The following is a 22,994-nucleotide window of genomic DNA, read 5'->3' on the forward strand; positions in this document are numbered from 1 at the left end:
TCTTACAATGAGAAGTGGGCTTAAAGGTATTAAAAAGCCCCACATGGTGCTGTGATGAAGAAATTCAAGAACAGATGAGAAACTTCAGAGAACCAGTGGGAGCCATCATCTACAAATGAAGAAAACTTGGAACAGTGGAGAACATGTCCAGGAGCGGCGGGTCTACCAAAATTCCTCCAAGAGCGCATCAACAACTCATCCAGGAGGTCACAAAAAAACACAGACTACATGCAAAGAACTGCAGGCCTCAACTAAAGTCAGTGTTTATAATTCCACAATAGGAAACTGTGTAAAATGGCATCCTGACTAAAAAAATAACACAACGGGTTATCAAAAGGCAGTCCATCCTCGATAAACCCTCCAATGTGGCTGGATTAAAACAATTCTGCAAGAAAGAGGGGCCACAATTACTCCACGGGGATCTAAAAGACTCATTGCTAGTTACCACAAAGGTCATTTCAAATGTGATTTTTGTGTTTACTCTCATTGTCTTTGTCTTATAGTAAAATTAGTTGAAACATGTAAATGGGACAAATAAGCAATCATTTCACAGCATTGTTGCAACTATGGCCATTTTTAGTCTGCTGTGACAAAGGCAGTAAATAAGGTAAATAAGGGACAGCATGAAAATAAATTCAATAAAATGAAATTAGCATTATGGACAAAGTGCAGTTTATAGTTTCCTATATATATATATACACATTAAAGAAAATGAATGGTTCATTTTATAAACGGGGGCTGGGAGTTCTTTCCATTAAAAAATATTTCAGTTTCTATACACTTCATGTATTAAAATAGCTTTATTGTTTTCATGTTCATGATTAATGTGGTTACTTTGTCTTTTAAACTTTGGAGCTAATCAACAACTACTGGATTGATTTTTTTGGTTAAAAAATAAAATTTCAACTACAATTGGGTAGTGAGAGCCAAACCGGGGCAAAGGTGGTCTGTTAACCTTTCTTTCCCTCTACTTTACAGGTCAAAGAAGGAAATAGGCCAAGGTTATGGTGTAGATCATTTCACTGAAAAAGTAAACAAAAGGGTACATTGTCATTAAGCTAATAAAGTTATCTGGTAAATACACCAGGGGGAAACGTGCAAAATACTTAGAACTTTAAAATATTTCAATGAATGATAACAAAATGGAGTGCCAAGAAAGTCAGAAGAAAGGATATTATAAAGAAAAGTAGTTTTAAAAGATGTTGCAAAGGATGTATAGTAATACTTTTACAAGGGAGTGGTCACTGTTTGATTGACAGCAACATGAAAAGGGGTCATATTACAGTATTGTGCAGGGAGAAGCATGATTTTATGGAAGTCTTTGAAATTTACCTGTCTCTGCCTGAATTATATGTCAAAGTGAAGTTTAAAAAAGTTTAAAAACATGGAAAACACCATGTCGCCTACACTTTTGGTTCCCTGTGTTAATTGAACTAAATTAAACTACTAAATCTACCCACTAAATAAGGTCACAAATAAATATAGTCATTTTCAATCTAGAAATTTTGCTTACTTAATTTATTATTTACTTAAAATGAATGATTAATGGATTGATTCCCCCCGACCCCCAAATACCAAGGAATTCCATATGTTAGCTGGATCTTGGAGGGTTCCACCAGTATTGTGCTGCAAAACCTGTATATAATGTAGCACTTTGGTGATCCTCTAAAATAACACATGCCTAAATCATTGTACCAGATTCATCGAACCCCAAGTTCAACATAAGTTATGATATAAAAGAATAATTCCAATGTTTATTTCATTCATAGTTTCACAAGATCTTTTCTAGCTTTTCCCAGCCCAAAGGTCAGGGTGCCAATTATTTTGTTATTGTAACAAAGACCAGACAACAATAAACTGGTTGATATGTCTGTATAGCCCTATTCATTGTATTTAAGAGTAGAGAAACCATTATCGAGTATGAAGCAATGCTTCTTTAAAGCTAAAAGCTAAATGTTAGTAGAAAAGTAACTTCTACTGTTAGATGTGTTTGGGCTTTTTTTCTTTTACTGGGCTACTTGGATGGATTTGCCCCTCAGGATGAATATTGCCAGCCAGCCTTGTTGCCACCTACTATCTTTGAATATATACTAATCACACCAAGTCTTGTATGGTTTATCAAACGTATTGATTCCCCAAAGATCCTATCATCCATAACCCTGAGATCAACTCTATGGTTCCAGTGTGCAAAGGGGTTGCTCTGTCCTTCCTGTCTCATTATCATACCTGACACTCCCCACTCCCTGCCGACTTACGCCTTAAATTTGGGGGTGTCCCGCAAAATCATCAGGAATGCCCACTGACTTCAGTATAAATAGCCACCAATGTCAGCTCGAACGCCAGCCGACGTCAGTGGGACCACTCGCATACGTCAGCGGGTAGTCCTGGCTAGACATAAGTCTGAGGACCAGATAAGGATAAGGTCTAGCAGAGAAATGCAAGCAACAAGTAATTGCTGCAAGAAGCTTTTATGTTAGCAGACAAAACAATGGTATTGTCAAATTCTGCATACAGGTAAATAACTGAATTTATTAACTGTATTTCCGCTGCAGGCCTTGCCTGACCTTAGAAGAGCCTCGCCTTCTCCAACCTGACCTTACTGTTACCTTGGGCTATTCATTAAAGAATCAAAGTGATTGATTGTTTCCACTATTGAGAAACCCACATGGAGCCTCCTCCTCCTCCGCCTTTTGCGTACATAAACACGCTTTCATCTCCACGGACTTTTTTTTTTTAGCTGTGTAACATTGAATGTCTCATGGAATGGCTGCCCAGTGAATTTAGTTACACTCTATGCCATGGCGTCCAAATGTTTTCAATGTGGAAGGCTGTCTATTAAAAAGAAAACATTGAGTCAACAGTTGTGTGAAAACACACCTTCTTCTATGGTTTAACACATCAGGACAGAATTACAATCATCTGTTCCTTAGCAGGTCTAAAAATTAGGTAAATACAACCTCAGATGAACAACAACACGACATATTACACCGTGTCATGATTTATTCAACAAACATAAAGCCAAAATTGAGACGTCGTGTGTGAAAACTAAGATGTAAACACAAACAAATTTACGCATGCTAATACATACACGTAGTCATAGTCACTAAAACACATACACACTCATTCTAACACACACTCCCTCTGATACCATATATATATATATGTATATATCTACACACTCATGCTAACACACATGCCATCTCAAACCACTTACACGTACATGCTCTCACACAAACACCTACACATACATATCTATACTAACACACAAACACTAGCATATTCATGTTCATACATACAAATTATTTAACATGTTAACACACACTTATGCATAACAGATCAAAATAACTGTCCATGGAAAAAACTGTGGGGAATCTAAGCCTGTATAAATCAGGAAGAAAACAACTTTTTTTGATAATCCGCTTTGGACACTGTTTTAGAGCAAGTCCCTTAGTATAGAAAAATACAAACAGGTAATAATAAGCAATTAACCATCACAAAGCCTACCAAATGATTGACTGAAGAAATACACTGATACTTAAAATACAGATCCTTCAGCAGGGCCTGATAGTAGTTGCAGTGATCAAAAGTAAATCTGACGCCTAAATGAGTGTAAATCCTATTCTAGTGTCAATATTAGATTATAATATTAGTGAATTAGTGATAATCTGGAATGTGATAATTCCTCTTTAAGGAAGGAGTGCATGAAGGGGGGGGGGGACGAAACAGAGAGAAGTTATTCTAAATATCCTTGTAAATTCTAGCAGGCAGAGCCAGGTGCAAGGTTACGATTGAGAGATCATATAGGTCCCTAGCCAGTGATAACCACTACTGACTGGTCAATCTTCCCCTGCAGATGCGGCCTTTGTGTGGACATCAAAGTCTCCTGCACCAACAGAGATAACATTTAGTAAGCCTTCATTTCTTAAACAGGAATGGTTATGTCAAATATGACAATGGCTCCACTTCACCTGTCAAACACTCACCGCTTCAGGCATGCATCAGCTTCCACGGAACAGGACTTCAATACTGTTTAAAAGGTAAACTGAATTAAAAAAAAAATTTATATATTGCACATTATTTTGCAATTTCACCAAACCTTTTACCAGCTGAACCATGTGAAAACTGATAGAAAGTGATGAGAAAACTAGAATATGAAACTAGATGAAGTTCTAGACTAGAAACAGACAAACAAATCAAGAGCGACATATAATCACAATATAATGTTTCTCTTTCTTTTGAGTTACTACATTTTGAAATTGTATTACATCTTTGTTATATGATTTGTAACTTCTACAATGTCCATTTTCTATCATTGTATTTATATAATAAAAAATAATCACCAGGTGCACTAAAGTGAACTTGGACCACTCTTGTAACCCATCTTGGCAAATGTATCTACCCTCTATGTACTTACTACTGGCATTTTTCTAAAAGAGTGCAGCACGCTAACCCAAATGTGCAAATTTAGATAGCACTTGCCAAACATGAGGTCCTTTGGTGTAGTGGCGATCTAAGAAACATATGTCCATATAGTGTGACGGAATTCCCAATATTTATGCCTAAGGTAGGTGATATTTGAATGGTATTCATTGGATATGCACTGAATACTTACTTTTTGTTGTTATTATTGTTATTATTATTATTAAGACTGTCAGTTCCATAAATCACTAATGAAGTGGTCCTGTCTGTCACTTAATAGCTGAATTATATATAGAATGTTATATAAATATATGCACTTTACAGTGCAATTAGTTGGTTTAAGCACTGCTTTTAAGAGCTGACAGTATGTTGGCTCCTATCAGCTGACCTGGCCCTGTTTCTATTACAATCAGCTGATATGAGCCAACATAGTGAGAGTTCTGCTTGATGTTTTGTGGTTGGAACCCAGAAAAGTGCTCACTCCCCAAATGAGGATTTGGCCATCCTGTCCTGGATATGGAGAAGAGGCGCAGATCCCAGGACTCTCCTGCTGAAGTCGGTCCCACCGGCGGCTTTCCACCCTGTCCCAGAACATTAAAGAGGGGAGAACTCTCTGTTAGAGACAGCAGAGGGCCCTAGAGTGCGTGTTAAATGCCCGGTCCGTCACCGGAGAGGGAGGGATCAGCCTGTTGTAAATCAAACATTTATTACCCACCTGTAAATTCCACAGTGGGAACCGGAGAGGGAATGACGAGGAGTGCACGGGCTATCCGTGTGGGAATGGGTGGCAGGATCTTGCTTGTAGGGAGTAGTTGCTCTGCCGGTTGCCGGATACTTGCCTCGCACCCAGCCTGCTGTAGTCACATTGCCTTTAGAATGAACGTGTGCCTGGCTGCAGGGTCCCTTTAACCCCACGCGCTGCTGCATTACAGCCCCGGAACCCGCATACACAGCGCAGGAGATGCCCCGCAGGATGGATCACTTCTTGCAGATCGCCCCGCACTCCTTGGCCGTGGTGCTGAGTAGCCGAGGAGCTTCGGAAAGACTTCTCCTGGGCGAGGACAAGCTCCGGAGACACCATGTCGGCTACGAGATCTTCGCAGACTTCAAAGCGGAAAACATGCAACATTTCTGGAACAAGAAGGTGACAGATGCCATAGCGGAGACCTTCTTCCTGGGCTGGATAGATGAGCACGTACTGCTGATCCAGGGCAAGGAAGAGCACCTTGGGGTGCTAAGAGAGGGCTGGGTAAGGAGGTCTCTGAAGCCCCCTCCTGGATTTGAAATCAAGTACCTAGGTAAGGACGATACACCTGCCTTCAGCATTAATTGTGCACAATGGAGATCACAGGCGGTTATTCCAGCATCTGCTCGCATGTCCCAGCTGGTGTTTAATGCTTTGCGTTGGATCCATGATATTGCTGTGCCCTTGGTACAGATAATTCACTGGCCTGTCTGTGTTCTGTTCCGTTTGATGGCTGTTGATAAGTTGTATTACTCAGGCTGATAATATTTGGCTCAGAGTTCTTGGCGTTGGCTGAAATGTCATTGGTTTCCCTATAACAAAGGGCGTTGTTGCCTTAGGGTTTTGTGTTACAGTTTCTGGGGCTACCGTTGTATACCAGGCAGGAATGGTCAGCTTTCTGTCTGGCTGAGGATTGTGAGAGTTATAGTTCGAAAAAAACATGTCTCTATGTGAGCTGCAGCCCACATTCTACTTTTTTTCGTTGCTTAAATCTAATGTATTGGAATAATTTTCATTTCATTTCTTGCATTAAAATATTTCCAGCTTGTTAGTAGCTGAGACCCAAGAGTAAGAATACTCGTGTGTTCCTGACAGATAACATGCACCTTCATGATGAGTGCACTCTACTCATTGTGAGATCTGGCTTCTATGCTCATGATGATCAGTCCCTATATATTGTTAATTAATACCTCATTGTGTGATAGGATTAATATTTATATGTCAGATCAGCTGGCTTTGCTATATTAAATCCTATTCTTTGCCACTCCTGTTGCTTCATAAAAAAGAAGAATCCAAGAATCCTCCCTATGTAGTTGTGACAGCTGACACCATCCATCTGAGATATCTGGCAAGCTGGGGCTGGTAACTCCATACAGCACATGCCTAGTCTTAATTTGCTTGGTGTCACACGATTCATTAGGTTTTCACATTTTTTTTAAATCTGCTTTTTTTTTTTTTTTTTTTTTTACTAATCATTCTCTGAAACTTAAGTGATCAGGAATAATTGTATATTACATATAAGTCCAGATAAAGCTAGGGTTTTAAAAGTTTATGAAACACATCTAAGTTCACTTTATAGCATTATCTATAGCGTATAGCTTCCCCCTTTTTTCTCACATTTTTTATATAAAAATGTTTAATAATAAAGTCAATAAAAAAATCATCTTATCCATAGCCTCGTTACTTATTTATTGCTAGTTCTCTCTAGCTCCATACTAACAAAGGGAATAGGAGGAATGCATCTCATCCTACTACTCTTACAATAAATCATTCTGCACAGACATCTTAACAGGCTTTGTGCTGCTTTGTAAAGTGACGCCTGCATTTATGATCTCTGAAAGCTTCTCAGGATTCTATACAACTTTTTTTTTCTCCAAGTGGAACTCAACATTACTTGGTTACAAACATAATGTACCTTATTTATGTTGGAGGCAGTAAAACTAATTTTAAGTATTGCAGGCAGCAATTAAGTAAACTTTTTTCATACAGTTCTTTCAATGAAGCAAGCGGCAGTATTTGTCTTTATTGGATGGCCTAATGTGTTGGCTTGCGCATGTACAGTCATTGGGAGTGCACATGAGTTTCCAATGCATTCTCCACTAGCACTAGTTCAGAAATGAACAGTGCAATGACCCTTATGTGCCATCGGCATGCTAGCGAGGTCATTTAAGGCTGAGGAACCAAGCAGCCTTGAAAGGGAAAGCTGGAAGGACATTATTATTATTATTATTATTATTATTATTATTATTATTTATTGTTTATATAGCGCCATCAAATTCTGTAGTGCTGTACAATGGGTGGACAGGACATAACAAGTAGTATGTAACATAACAATCTGACTTACAGAGACAACAGGTGAGGAGGGCCCTGCTCAAACGAGCTTACAGTCTAGAGGGGTTAAGGGTGTATTACACAATAGGTAAAATGTAAAAGTGCCGTTGTTAGGGATGGAGCAGCCACACTAGTGTAAGTATTGCAGAATAGGGACTAGGAAAGGTGAGCTAAAGGAATATGGTGGTGTTAATGTGCAATATTATAAGCGTCCTTAAAGAAGTGGGCTTTGAGGGATTTTTTTGAAGGACCGAAGGCAGGGGGAGAGGAGGGTAGACCGGGGGAGGGTGTATTTAGGATAATGGAATAGTCATAGAAGAACTATTTTACTGGTTTACCCTTTAAAAACCACCCAATTTGATTGAAATGTATAATCCCTGAATCAGACTGTATGTGTATATATGTTGTGTGTGTGTGCGTGTGTGTATATATATACTGGCATTGGGGATTTACTTCTAACAATAGTAAATGTATAGTTTTCTGTATAACTCATGAGTTTCAAGCCAACACATTTGTACAGGGAATGTCAAGCGCAGAGGGAGTCTGTGTGTTTGTCCCTGGAAAGTGGGCTTGAGGGTCCTCTTGAGACTGAAAGATATGAGGAGCCTTTGATGACTGTCTAGCAAAAGGGTCACTGAGTAGATTTGTCTCTGTCCGTTAGGGTTGGCTTTTGTTGGCGCCTTGATCACTCAGTGGCCCACTTCATTTTAGGTAAAATATTAAATCTATACATTACAAGCAAATATAATAATAGTAATAATTGATTCTGTTTATTATTATATGTGAACATTGTCTTTGTAAGTGGACTGGACGTGCATCTGAGTTCACCTACAATGAACTTGATTTGACCATTGATTGAACGGCGGGTGACCCTGATTATTTTGCGTACCTTTATGTTGACAACCACATAGGTTGATAAATTTATGACCGATTTGGCATGCGTACTGGAAAGAATACAACAAGGTCAGGCTGCACTTAATGTAACTTTTTCAATTTCAATGCCAGCGATCTACACAAATTGCCTGGTTAAATGTCATATATTTGCAATAGTTATATATATTTAGGTAGTAACATAAAATTTGACAGCAGATAAGATCTGTCCAGCCCACCTAGCATGTCCATTTTTTTGTGATGAAAAGATTTAAAACTTAATCCCTTGCCTGTTTAAATTCCTATCCCTTGCATGTTTACATTCCATCACTGTATTAGTCTCTACCACCTCTGATGGGAGGCTGTTTCATTTATCTACCACCCTCTCTGCAAAGTAAAACATCCTTACATTACACTCAATAAAGGTGGGAATCTTGTTTACAGAACTTACACTTCACCTAGGAAAGCCTTTTTTTTTTTTTCTCAGCACAGTTTAAGCTATTCATTAATGCCTAGTTTAAATCTATCCATGTTGGTGAGAGTAAATATAGGAAATCCTCATGTTATGTTCAGATCGAGGTGCTTTCAGGGAATATTTTTACAAGTTGACTGGTATCTCCTTTTACACAAGACAATTCGGCTTACAATTTATATTTACTTAAATGCCACCATTGTTTGTACTTCAGGGACACCCATTTTTGTGGGTATTTGACCTTTATTATCAATCTGCATGGGTTTTGTAGTCCAAAGAAGCTCACTTGCCTTTTTTCCCCCCTATAAGAAAATCATTTATATTTATGTAAGTGTTTATAAATGTATTTGTGTGTCTTTGTGGGGGTTTTGACAGGTAGGGGGGCTCACCTGTGACATCATAAAGTCGGATCTTTGCATGTTAGCAGTGATTGGATGATTGTTCTTTCATCCTACCAAGGTGATCTAATAATAAACCTGCTGCCAGCATAGAGGGATTAATGTTTTTTTTTTAAATGGTGGTAACCAAATATCCCGATGAGGGCGAATGCAATGTTAGGAATTAAGTTTAGTAACTGTAGACCCACTAAAAATCTTACAACTGTAATGCGATACTATGGGCAGACATGATTTCCAACAGGAAAAAAAAAAACAGATTTCTCTAACATCTTGCCTTTTTTTTTTTTGGATCAACAGCAGTAAACAAGGAATAGGAAAAGGGTTGAGCTTGATGGAGGCAAGTACCCACTACCAAGGCTTAGCTATGCAGTTGCTCATAATATGTGCCAAGTGCATTTTTATAGAGAAGAAAGAAGAAGTAAGGATATAGACTGTGAGCCATGATAAGAAAGGAGAGCCAACTGGTACAGAGAAGAGTAAACTTCCCTGAAGGAAGTAATCATTGTTGGAAAATACCCAAGTTAAAGTGAAATTAGATAGAATGAATAAACATGTTTCAGACAGATGGAAGATCATCTAACAATAAGGCTAAGTGAGGGATTGATGAAGCGTGGAAGACCAAGTAACAATAGCTAAACAAGAGGGATTGGTGAACCATGACTTTAATATTTTGTAAAAGTTAGAGGTAGTTCCAGGTTGTATTATAATCATTTACTTTTACAATGAATTTAGTTTTTTGAAATATCTATTGAGGGTGGTGTGGAACGTCTTTAGCTGTGCAAGCGTAATGTCTAAGGATTAGAAAAAAAATCACTTTGTTCTGATTATTGTCCCTTTATTTATCAAGTACATGTTGTTTGTATTTCTGGAGACATTTGACACATGGAGTTTATTTTTTGGTTAAAGAGTGCTTGGCATTAAAATTTTATTTTTTAAACAGCAATCAGAATTGTTTTGAGGACACCAATATTCTATTTATTATTCTGATAATTACGGAATTTTGTTGCCTTAAGGAGTGAGAGGGAACTTGAATCGTAGGTGCCTGTAAAGGGATAAACAAGACGTTAGTTAAATAATCCGCTTATGTACGTATATACAATTTTACTGTACAGATATTGTCTAAATATAGCGTTTGCCATGAGGTGGCCTTTGAATGCATGAATAAAAATTTATAGCTGTCCAAAAGATAACTCATAACTTGTCACTAACAGTCAGTCTGGTTGGGATCATACTCATTCCTTAGGTTAATACAGAAAACCATATAATATCATATAGTGTTAGTGGTCCGGTTGGGGAGATCAGTGATCTATCTTTTAAAAGGCCCCTGCACTACAGGAAGCCTGATTGCCCAAGATGACGATCGGGCTCTCTGTTATGCGGGAGAGGGGCTTCTGCCTTCCTGGTCTTTCTTTCCCAGGCCTAGTAAGTCTGTAGGCCAAACTATACCATTGCAAATCCCTCTGTCCCTCTTAAGGTTGCCACCTTTTGTGGAGCCTGGACAATATTTGAAAGGTTCCCCCAGGGAGCGTGGTTGGGGTGTGTTTTTATGATTGGCAACAAAAATGTGTTTGCATTAGAGAGAAAGGAAGGAGAAAAAGAAATAAAAGACGAGTGAAAAAACAGAGGGAGACAAGAGAAAAGAAATAAAAGAAGAGAAAAATGTGGAGGAGATGGGTGGAGCGAGAGAAAAGATGAGAGGGAAGATGGGAGGAGAGAAAATTGAGAGAAGAGAGACACACACACATTTAAAATGCAATAAATCATGCTACGCATCCTATACTAATGTTAGGAACTTCATTATAGACAACATGGATTGCAGAAGTGGAAAGTTAATTTAATAATTGATAAATACTTCAATTCTCCACTGTAATTAAGCCTCAGTCTTGTCTTGAATCATCCTCGCTGAACCCTGCCTTTGCCTGAAATAGGAATTCACCCGCCAGCAGCCCAGTGCTTTCTGTGACATAAAGAGGTAATTCCGGGACTCGGTAACCCTGAGTGTTTTACTCACAACAATATCTGTATAGCAACCCCCGGAAACGTGTTTATACATTAAGTGTGTACACAAGACACTATTCTTCGTCTAAATCCCCCTGCTCAAATGCACAAAAACTGTAGCTATTAATAGGTCGAAAAGTTATGTATTAAAGCAGATCGGTCAGTTTTCTTAAATACTGCATTTAACCTCGCTATACACTAAATAAACATGCTTGGCTAGGTGAAACGTTTAAAGGTGTGCTCTGAATGCTTTAAGAAATCATACCAAGTTGATTTCAGATTAAAAATTAGTTTTCGAATATGTTTGTGCGGTTCCTTTTCTATTATTAAAAAAAAAAAAAAAAATATATATATATATATATATATATATATATATATATATTGCATATTATGATTTCATACAGCTGCACATCAGTATTTTTGGCCAGGAGTTCTTTGCTTGCCTGAAAACAGTACCATTTTCAATATAAAACCCTGACACATTCTGACTCCTAAAAGTAATGGATTTTGTTGGACATGCAGGGCTCGCATTGCCATAAAAAGTCAGCTCAGTGTGGCGTTTGATAAAATTCATTCCTCCGTTGTAATATTTCTTATAGAGCTAATCTACATACACGTATCAATTAGGAAGCTGTTATGATCATCACATTATATCAAGACTAAGGTTGTTTTGAAACCGAAAACAACCAACCCAAAACTGATGATACAAACAAATGATGATGAGAGTTCCTTTTTCAGTAACTAGTGAAGCGCATCGGGTATTCTGTAGTTATCACGCCTGATGGGAGCGCTCATGGAATACCAGAGACGTCCTTTGAAAGCTATGATTAACGTATTTTGAGCTCATCATTCTGTCCCAATCTGATATTTTTTTGTGACTCCTATTACCCGAAGTCATATTCCGGTATATTGTGTGTTCGAACATGTATTGTACTTATCCCACGAACTGATTTGCAAACCACGGCTTCGGTAAACAAACCAAAATGCTCATATATAAAAAATGTTTATGTATAGTTGGTGTGCAGCCAGAAATAATGTCCTTTTAAGCCTCTTTTGTTCTATCAGCCGGCTGAATACATCGATTTGTTGTAGCAACTACATAATAACGACAGATTAAATTATACTTTTATTACTGATGAGAAGTGCTTAGTGTGAAGGTTTAAAAAAAGATTAATTGCAAATGGATATTGTTGACAGATAGTTTTCCATGGATAGACCCAACAAGTAGGAGAGGAAACAGCAATGCCTGCAAATTACCCTTTGGCCCCTAATTGATGGATAGGAACAGCCTGTTTGATCATGTTCCAATGTACATTGTAATACTATAGGGGGAAAAGGGGAAAGCCCTATGCTAACCATTGGCCCAATGTAGCTCATTGGCCCATTTGGCCCAAATTTAAGATAGCCCTGCATAAATACTCATTATAGGCCAATGAGGTTCGTAACTGGTTAAATAAACCAGAAGTTGGGTACAAAACATGGTTAAAAATGTTATGGCCACTCTTAATACTAATTCTACAGCCCAGCAAATAATACAATATGACAAGGGGAAATTAAACAGCGAAATCCTCCCCAGTGGCCATCTAATTCATTGTATTGTTACTATATGTCATTGTTACAATGATGTAAGAATTTAAGAGAAATGTCAGTTTTTAAACTTAAACATTTAACGAATGTTTGGATTCCTGCCACTATGTTGCCTGTCCAAGGGGGTTGTTGTCTATATGTCTTAAAGGAGATCTTTCCTGAGTATAACTAAAACCACCAACTAACCCACATCCCGACCTTCACCAAGGATCCTTCAACCGCGGCGTTTCTATCATGAAATATGACAACAATTTTACAGGCGGGGGCCAATTGTAAGTTAATTGTGTCCTCATTAGGGCACATTATTTCCTCTCTGTATCTCAGGAACTTAAAAAAAAAAACAGATGCTAAATACTTTTTTACAGAGATTTTAACATTTTCACAAAAATCGAATGTCTCTCAACGATGATTTAAGTAAGAATTGTATGGGGTATGAATAATTGCAAGGCTTTACAACTTAATGTGGATAAATAATCTTAAGGACAAGATTTCTATTTGGGGATTCCCATGATAAACATATAATATGAGTGTGTGTGTGTATATATGTATATGTATATGTGTGTATATATATATATATCAGGTATGTCCTGATGAAAGTCAGTAATGACTGAAACGTCGACTTGACTTTGAATAAAATGAAATTGTCAATTTAAAGACCTGGAGTGCTGACCATCTTTTTGAAAGTATTTTATTTATATATATATATATATATATATATATATATATATATAAAAATATAAATTAATCTGTAGCAGCTATAACAGCTTCCACTCTTCTGGGAAGGCTTTCCACAAGATTTTGGAGCATTTCTGTGGGAATTTGTGCCCATTCATCCTCATCAAACCATATCTTTATGAACCTTGCTTTATGCATATTGTGCACTATTTGGACAAAAAAATGGGGCACACCTCTTAATTATTGAAATCAGGGTTTGGGCTTCAAGTGAAGGAAGATCTTAATGGCTCAGCATACCAGGACACAGGCCAGCCTTCTCCCCAACGTGCATCAAGGAGCCTTTGCCGCCCATGACCCTGTCGCTTTTCCTTCCTTGGACCATTATTGATGGGTACTGACCACCGCAGACCTGGGACACTCCACAACAACTGCACACCGAAGATGGTTTATAATAACACACTATAAATTCTCAGTGAATTCACAAAAAGATGAGTTTTCCTATAGATCATAAATTTACAGAAACAGTTTAAAGCTGTTTGAAATGGCACACACCAGGGCACCGGTTGCTAGTCACTGTGGGGTTCCACATATATTATACAATATGATCTCCTTTCACTTTATACATTATATACATACATAAACATATTTAACCCTTGCCTCTATTGTGGTTACTAAGCCATCGGATACCTTAAGAGTTATCATTATTGGATACCATTTCATACGAATAGTCTTATTGTAAAGCATTTGTCAATTTTTCTTCCATGGATGAAAATTATAGGACCGCTCTTAATAGAGTTATACTGCCTTTTTTAAACGAAAATATGTTTTGGTTAGAATAAGATTATGGATGTACAAGAAAGTGGCTGAACAGGTTTTTAAACCTGTTGATTTAAGGCCACTCAAAACACTTGCCCAGCTTTCTTACTCAACATCTGACAAAACTCTCATTCATTGCAAGAGCAGCGGGTTTCTTGGTACCAATTCCTATTATATACCCCAAATAATATATTTTGCCCCATTGGTATGACACATTTCAATATCGTTACATTAACTAGATTCCTGCATCACATGTCCTCAGTCACCAGAAGTCAAAAAGTCATTATTGCTCAACCCCCTTTTAAGAACTAGGATTACATTAAGATTTTTTTTTTGCCACATGCTTATTTTTCCATTGTGATATGTTGTTAATCACACTGTTTAAGTGATTCTGTATAGACTGGGAAAGAAACCTTGGAGAGGTTTATTCACTAAAGCAGGTGTTGCTATTACACTGACTTCACTATGCATTATGAGGAGATCAATCATGGAAAGTTTCTCCTGCAAGAATGTTCAGTCAGTAAAGTCACTTTTATAAGATCTCACTCATTTAACTATACATTATACAGGGTCAATAAGAATCATCTTGCAGGAGGATCATAATTGGAATGGCCTTCATGGTAAGATTGGTCAGTTTAAAGCCTAGCATACAACCACTCAATAGTTTTTTAAGGTCTACTATGAATGCTGATGAAATACCGTAGGTTCAATTAAGAGTATTTTTTAGGTTTGGGTTTGCGTTTTTTGTGTGCTAAGTGAGTATTTATGAATGAGAAACATAATACTAACAGTAAGGGTAAACATTTCCATGTCAGGGTTTCTTATAAGTCAACTAACCATAGACTCTACCTTGGTGGGATGTCTTGGCAAGCTGAACATTGACTTTCCAGTAAAAGAAGAAGTTTGTAATATTTAATCTTCTGTTTATGGAACCCCCCCCCCCATTTCTGTTGCTAATGACATCACAGGCCTGAAATGGCAAATTTGCTATAAATGTTGTATACGCTGCCTACGCAACAATCTATAAACCATGTTTCTGAGTGTTACGAAACTTCACATATGACAGCACATCGAGTTACTAGGACGTCATCGTTTAGTAGCTGTATGCTCTGCTGTGTACAGTAATTACCGCTGTGTGTGATTTGGAACACATAATAAATAGACCTTATTATACACGTAGGGTTCCAAGACACAGTGGCGTCGCTACAGGGGGGCAATTGCCCCCCCTAGGTTGATCCTTGCCCCCCTGCCGAATTTGGAATAAAGTCGCAATGCGACTTTAAATACCGTCTTTTTTTATTATTATTATTATTATTATTTTTATTTTTTTTTATGCGGAGCAGAGAGAGGGTGCGGCCCGCGTAAGATCGGCAGCCAGGGCAACCGATTTCACGCGGGCCGCACCTCGAGCCCTGCTACTTACCTGTGGGAGGGTCTTCTGTACTGCATAGAGGAAGCGGAACCTAGCAGAGTTCACGTGACATCACATGACTCTGCTCCAGTCCTGCTTCCTCTGTGCAGTACCAGAGAACGGAGAGGGAGGCCGCACCCTCTGCTGAAGTCTGTGAGCGGCATCGATGAGCTGCAGTGCAGGTAAGGGGGTGGGGAGGGTGTTTGAATGAGTATGCGTGATAGAGGGAATTAATCTGTGAATGAATGAGTGTGTGTGTGAGCATGGATGTGTAAGTGCTGGAACCTAGGCATGATAGGAGTGTGATTGCTGTTAGCAATCACACTCCTATCATGCCAAGTCAGCCAGTACATGCTGAAACCTAGCTAGCTGCCCCCCTTGTGTATTGATGCTGCCAGCAGTATGGGGTCTACACATCACTTACAGCCACCCTGTACCAGCATGTACTGGCTGACTTTGCATGATAGGAGTGTGATTGCTAACAGCAATCACAGCAAGCACAGTCCCATCATGCCTAGGTACCAGCATTTACTGGTTGCCTGGGTATGATAGGAGTGTGATTGCTGTGTGGGCAGTGTGGACGCCAGGGCTGGCTTTGGGGTGTGCAACCTGTGATCTATGCCTGTAATTTAGGGGGTTTTAAATATACCTTTTTAATGCTGTGTTTTTATGTGAATTCCAATTGATCTATACCTGCAAAGCGGGGTTTTTGCGTTATTCTGTAGATCCATATCTATATATTTCCATACATTATTTATGTATACCTGCAAATAGTGTTTGTATGTCTTATTCAGTTGATTAATACCTGCAATGCTGTTTCCATGTATTTATTTGATCTATACCTGCAATGGTACGTTTCATATACTATTGTATACCTGCAAGTACAGGATTTGTATGTCTGATTCTGTTTATTTGATATATACCTTCAGTGATGAGATCACAAGTGAATTTCAGTTGATCTATACATGCAAAGCTTGGTTTGTGTGTTAATGTGTTGATCTATACCTGCTATCGGCAACTGGGGCTTATATTAATATATATGGGCAGCAGGGGCATCAATACACAAGGGGCAAAAACACTAAGGGGGGTATAAACGACAATGCAGTGTGAAAAATCTATCCTGATGTAGATTGTGTCCTGCTGTTTGTGTGTTTTTGGTTACCAGTGTAGCAGAGCCTTTCCTCGGGTGTGTGTGTATAGGTGATGGTGCGGCAGAGCCTGTCCTGGTGGGTGTTTGTGTGGCAGAGCCTGTTCTGGTGTGTGTGTTCAGTTGTCAGTGTGGCAGAGCCTGTCCTAGGGTGTGTGTGTGTGTTTGGATGTGGGTGTGGCAGAGCCTGTCCTGGTGGGTGTTTGGGTGTTGGTGTGGCAGAGCCTGTTCTGGTGTGTGTGTCAGAGCCTGTCCTGGTGTGTGTGTGTGTGTGTGTGTTTGGATGTGGGTGTGGCAGAGCCTGTCCTGGTGGGTGTTTGGGTGTTGGTGTGGCAGAGCCTGTTCTGGTGTGTGTGTCAGAGCCTGTCCTGGTGTGTGTGTGTGTGTGTGTGTTTGGATGTGGGTGTGGCAGAGCCTGTCCTGGTGTGTGTGTGTGTGTTTGGTTGTCGATGTGGCAGAGCCTGTCCTGGTGTGTGTGTCTGGGTGTCGGTGTGACAGAGCCTGCGTTGGTGTGTGTGTTTGGTCATCTGTTTCCTGGCACTTCACTTACAGTAGGAATTATTTAATTTATATTTATCCAGAGATAAAATGCCCTCCTGAAGTTGTAGTGACTTCAGGGGACAAAACGCTCAAGGCCCTGAAATCATTTAGTGTAAAAGTTATTTATTGTGTTTATAACAGAGCTCGACAAATCCCAGGTCGCCATGGCGACTGGTAATTTTGTCCTGGTGCCTAGGTGTGAGCCAAACCTATAATTGGGTTTAGGATCCAGATCCCCCGTGGTGTTGCAGGGGACTTGGATCCTGCTTTCCGGCAGCAGCGGGCGTCTGTGCGATGCAGACAACCCCGCTGCTGCTGGCGGCTCTGCCCACCCTCCTCACTGAACCGCCCACGAAGGTCACTGAGTCGCGCTGGCCAGCTGACTCAATTCTATTTTGGATCAACGGGGACGGCTTATTAAAATGCCACCCCTGTCGATTCAAAATAGAAGTGAGCCAGCCGGCGCCGCTCAATACCTTTCGCGGGCGGCACCAGCGCTGATCAATGACCTTTGTGGGCGGTGCCAGCCCCGTTCAGTGAGGAGGGTGGGCGGAGCCACCGGCAGCGGCAGCGGGAATCCAACAGAGTGCACATGCTTGGCAGTGGGAGGCTGGGACAAAGATGGCTATGGGAGACTGGGGGCAAAGGCAAATTCTGTCCCCAGTTTCCTATAGACATCTTTGTCACTAAACATGGGACTATGGGAAGCTAATTAGTGACAAAGATGACTATAGGAAATTGGGGACAGAATTTGCTTTTGCCCCCAGTCTCCCATAGGCATCTGTCACTAAACATGAGATTATGGGAAGCTAAGGCAAATTCTGTCCCCAATTTCCTATAGGCATCTTTGTCACTAAATAGCTTCCCATAGTCTCATGTTTAGTGACAAAGATGCCTATGGGAGACTAGGGACAAAGGCAAACTCTGTCCCCAGTTTCCCATAGGCATCTTTGTCACTAAACATGGTACTATGGGAAGCTATTTAGTGACAAAGATGCCTATGGGAAACTGGGGACATAGTTAATTAATGTGATTAATTAATAGTAATGAAAAGTATGCACTGGTGCTTTTTAGTGTGGGCAAAGTGTGAGTGCTGGGGTAAAGTGAGGGCTAGGGTAAAGTGTGAGACTGAGTGCTGGGCAAAGTGTGGGTGCAGGGCAAAGTGCTGGGGCAAAGTGTGAGAATAGGGCAAAAAAAAGTCCTGGCTCCTAATTTTTTTAGCTGGCTCCTAGATTTAAAAAAATTTGTCAAGCCCTGTGTTATAATATTTATTTCAAGGATTATTCGCACTCAATTGTGGCTTCAGGCTTCCCATGTTGAATGATCAAGTATTATTTTAGCCCAATAACAAAAGTATGATTCCATAGCACATTACTTTTGGAAATTATGAATGCCCCCCCCAGTTTGACTGTGGTATCTTGTGTGCCCCCCCTATACATTGTTTCTAGAGTCGCCACTGCCAAGACATATTTTTCCTTAACGTGAATACCATGTGTGAAGATGAAAATAATATTTGTTTAATCGAAGCAATGTGACTTTTCCTAGAGACATCTTCAAAGTGAATGTTAAGGTATAACAATGACTGCTTTCCCCCTCCTTCCTTTTGGAAGTTCTCATACGGTTGTCATGTTTGCATAGGGTCACCATACAAGCATGCTGGCAGAACACAGGGTTTATTGTGTGACTGTCACCTTGATCCATGTGCACTTAGGACACCTTTTATTCTTTGTGTGTGTGTTTTTTCACGGGTGGAGATGCACTAAGGTGTGGTAAACTGGACTACAGTGAGCAAATCCTTTGAAGTCTCTATGCTGTCCTACAGTGTAGCTGTCCATAGTTTATCTTACTTTAGTAAATAGTCTGTCAAGAACTGGAGAGAGCGCATTGAACCCTAATGTACAATATGTATTCTACTGTAAAAGATCTGGTATTGGTTGTAGGCATGAGCTGTGTAGATATTGGGTGTAATGAATAATGTGTAGGTCAATGAGAAAGTAGTAAAATGGAGCACAAGTATTTTAATGAAGTATTGCAGTGGCTGATATGGCAATAACACAACGGTTGCAAATTTGCATCAGAATTATGCTTAATAGCCCTTGTTTTATTTTTCCACTCACATCATGGAAACATATTGTTTTCCTTTTCATGCGAGTATAAATACGCCATCTCGAATTTCAGATTTTTATTTGAAGTGAATTTTTTGGACACTTTTGGTCACATTGAAAAGGATCATCGCTTGACACTTGCAGTGCTGGAGGGTGGCTTTACAATTTAGAGGTTACAATTTATAAGAATTTCATGATTTATTATTGATAGCTTTTCCGGAACAAATTCCTTTAGGACACAGCGTAATTATTACGTTAATTTATATGGCTTTTTGCAGCACTTTAAATGTCCATGATTCTGCGGAGGTCACTGATAAGAATGGGGTATTTCAAAAGGAACAAGTAAAATATTTCTTGTAATTTTGTGTATTTAATTTTCCCAGTGATATGATGGCAAAGTAGCAACTGGTAGGTATTTTAGTGCTGGTGGGTTCTGGCTCATGGAGCAGATCCTGGTATAGTTATATGTTACATTGTATGCTAAATCCTAAATAAAGAACCACGGTCTTTCCTAACCAATCTTTTGTGTCGGTCTTTATTAGTTAATAAGGGTTTGTTCTATTTTATATTGTCTGCACATTAAACACATACTTGGGGTACGATTGCTTAAATTATTACATTTAACTATCTGTATGGGTAAGGGTTGGTAAGATGCGCAGAATTAACACCAGACAATGCTGTTCCTAGACAGTCGAAATCCCTTGGCAACACAATTCGCAAACACACTAGCAGTTAAATAGACAAGCGCTTTGATGCATCTTGTGTTCTGAAGGTTGAGGTGGTGTGAGGGAGCGGTTTAACATCGAATGACCCCTAACCCTGGCACAATGCTTCTCTACACACTCCCAATAAAATAGGGGAGTGAGCCAGGAATGAAGAATGAGTTGTTGATCCATGTGCCAGGGTTACAGTCCTTGCACTGGGAAACCCAGAGCAATTCTTTCTTTCTGACAGCATACATTGTTTGGATGTTGGACGCAGTGACTCCTACTTGCAGCTAATTTGGTATACAGATTAAAATGACAAATATACATTTTAGAAGTCCGCTCTGTCTGCCTGCGGCTTCAAACAGTGATCTTAATGTCTTATTCCTCATGACCCTTCTCCCTAATTGAAGGGACAGTCGTAGTCTTATAAATCGTGTGAAATGCGTTAGGGTTTGTGGATCTTGACATATGTTTTATTTGTAGCTCAGCCCAGCCCTGGTTGAGTGGGGGCAGAAACCATGTTGTTGTTGTGTTGGAACCATTGATGTCAAACTCTGCTATGATAAAATGAAAAGGTGAATTGCTCCCAAAAATGACACAAATTAAAAAAAAAAGAAATCAGTTTTTACTAAATTAATATTTCCTTTTTTTGTTCAATGAAGACTTTTAGGAGTGCTACCTACTGTTTCTCTTAGGCTGATTCCTTTGAATGGAAATCCGTCGGAGATGCTGGTTGCCATCTCAGTGTGTAAATGCTGTTGAGAAGCGCTGCCAGGTTTCACATTGCTATTTACAATGGGATTCTTGTGGAGTACATGCCTGATTTCACACAGGAATGACGTTGGGCTGTACTATATTTTGAAAGCTCCTTTAGAACAGCAAAGATAACCTTCCCATTGAATGCCTAAGTTAATCTTTTAAAACATCTTCTTGTAGGGCCAGGTTTAGGTAAGCAATGAGCTTTCTTTTCATTTAAAATTGTGTTCAGCGAGCTTTGGGCATCGGCAAATGTATTTAACATGGAAATTTCGGTGATGTTTCTACATGGTTGATGTACATGGCGTATGAGTTTAACCCCATGTTTGCAAGTGTGCCCTCAGCCATTGGTGGATCCACTTTTCTGTTGTTGGACATGATGCTTGCAGTTATGAGGTTTATATATGGCATCAAGCATTTTGGGGGCTTTGACTTTATTTTACATACTATATCAGTTTGCTTGATAATAATGCTGACTGTAATATGTTTACATGTTATAGAACTGTGCAGTCGGTAGAACCTTCAGTTTTTAGACCCATCAGGACCATATATTATTGTTTGCTATTTAAAGCTATTCAATGTGTTATACACTGTGTAATTGATAAGGGGCTTATTTGAAATATGTTTCTTGAAGTAGCATTTTACCATTATCTACTTTCTCATACTTACCCTGGGCCATAATAGTGTTCGTCTGATATATAAATGCACATTTTTCCTTAATTGTTTAGGAAGGGGGGATGTAGGAACTCTACTAAAAGCATGGTAACACAGCTTAGATGTAATATTTACACTTTGTTCTATTAAAGGGACTAAAGCAGGGTTTATACTGTTAGAAAAGAAACAGTTATTTCATTGCTGTAGTAGAACCGCCAAACAAATGTATAGTACATCCCATCAAGTGTGCAAAAAATAAAATTGTGCGTTCTTTTTGTCATTTGTGACACAGCCGCTTGGAACAATCATGCCAACTTATTTTCACATAACTTTGCTGCCACTATTTTTCCATAGAACTGCACAATGAGAAACTTTACGATATCACAGCATGAATTGCTTAGGTCGTAGATTGTCGTTATTTACTTGACATTCACTTTTTATGGAAAGAGACCTGTTAACAATTACGAGGTTTAGCTTTTAGTTTTTGGTCAGTGTAGCAATATTTGGAAACATATCCTTCTGCTTACCATTTCTCTTTATACTGCTTGATTATTTTACTGCTAAACCAGTCTAACTGGATACCTACTGATAAAGCCAAAGATAGCAAACACATCTAGGGTGACCTGGGCTTTGGAGCATTATCAAAACATACTACCGTTTGTCATTTACTCTAAAAAGATTATTTATAAGGGCATTGCAAATTCTGTGACCATAACATTAAAAAGTGTTTTTTTCTAACAATAAACTCAAAGTAGAGTTTTGGTCCACTTCTTAGTTGCTATGTGCTTTAAAGTGGCTCTCCAGTGTGTGTGTGTGTGTATATATATATATATATATATATATATATATATATATATATATATATATATATATATATATATATATATATATATATATATATATATATATTTAATAATACTATATCTTATAAAGTTTAGTACTATATACCGGTAGTTAACATACAATCTACAAACCTACATAAACATCTCTTGAGCTCAAGGACATCTTGTGACTTAACATTAAAAAAAGACCATACACAGTGTACATTTCACTTTAAATACACTTATATATACATATACAATAGCCTATTTGGTTGTCTTTCTTAATTCTAGTCATAATACATTAAGATGATTATAAAGTCATTTTATGGTAATAAACAGCCCCATCTAGTGGGGGATTTAAATATGCTACTTCCCCTTCAAAAGAGTTTTTACATTCTTTTTATCATTTTTGTAAAATAGGAATGCTTTAAAAAAATAAACATGTTAATGGTTTATTTTTATTATTTAACAAAATGCAAAGGGAGTGAACAAAAGACAAATCTAAACCAAACAGTATTTGGTGTTTGCCTTCAGAACAGCAT

The 22,994-nt window shown here is 38.8% G+C and overlaps 1 protein-coding gene across 1 annotated transcript in view; it reads left to right on the forward strand.

The window, feature by feature from the left end:
• Positions 1–5,380: 5,380 nt before the first annotated feature.
• Positions 5,381–22,994, forward strand: part of LOC149285563 (storkhead-box protein 2-like) — an 81,706-nt gene continuing 64,092 nt past the window's right edge. The window contains exon 1 of the mRNA XM_089495209.1: positions 5,381–5,717. Within this exon, the coding sequence (XP_089351335.1) occupies positions 5,381–5,717 (337 nt within the window). The remainder of the gene's footprint in view (positions 5,718–22,994) is intronic.

This window comes from Sceloporus occidentalis, unplaced genomic scaffold, assembly GCF_023333645.1.
Source record: "Sceloporus occidentalis isolate IW3139 unplaced genomic scaffold, rSceOcc1.0.p SCAF_77, whole genome shotgun sequence".
Lineage (NCBI taxonomy): Eukaryota > Metazoa > Chordata > Lepidosauria > Squamata > Phrynosomatidae > Sceloporus > Sceloporus occidentalis.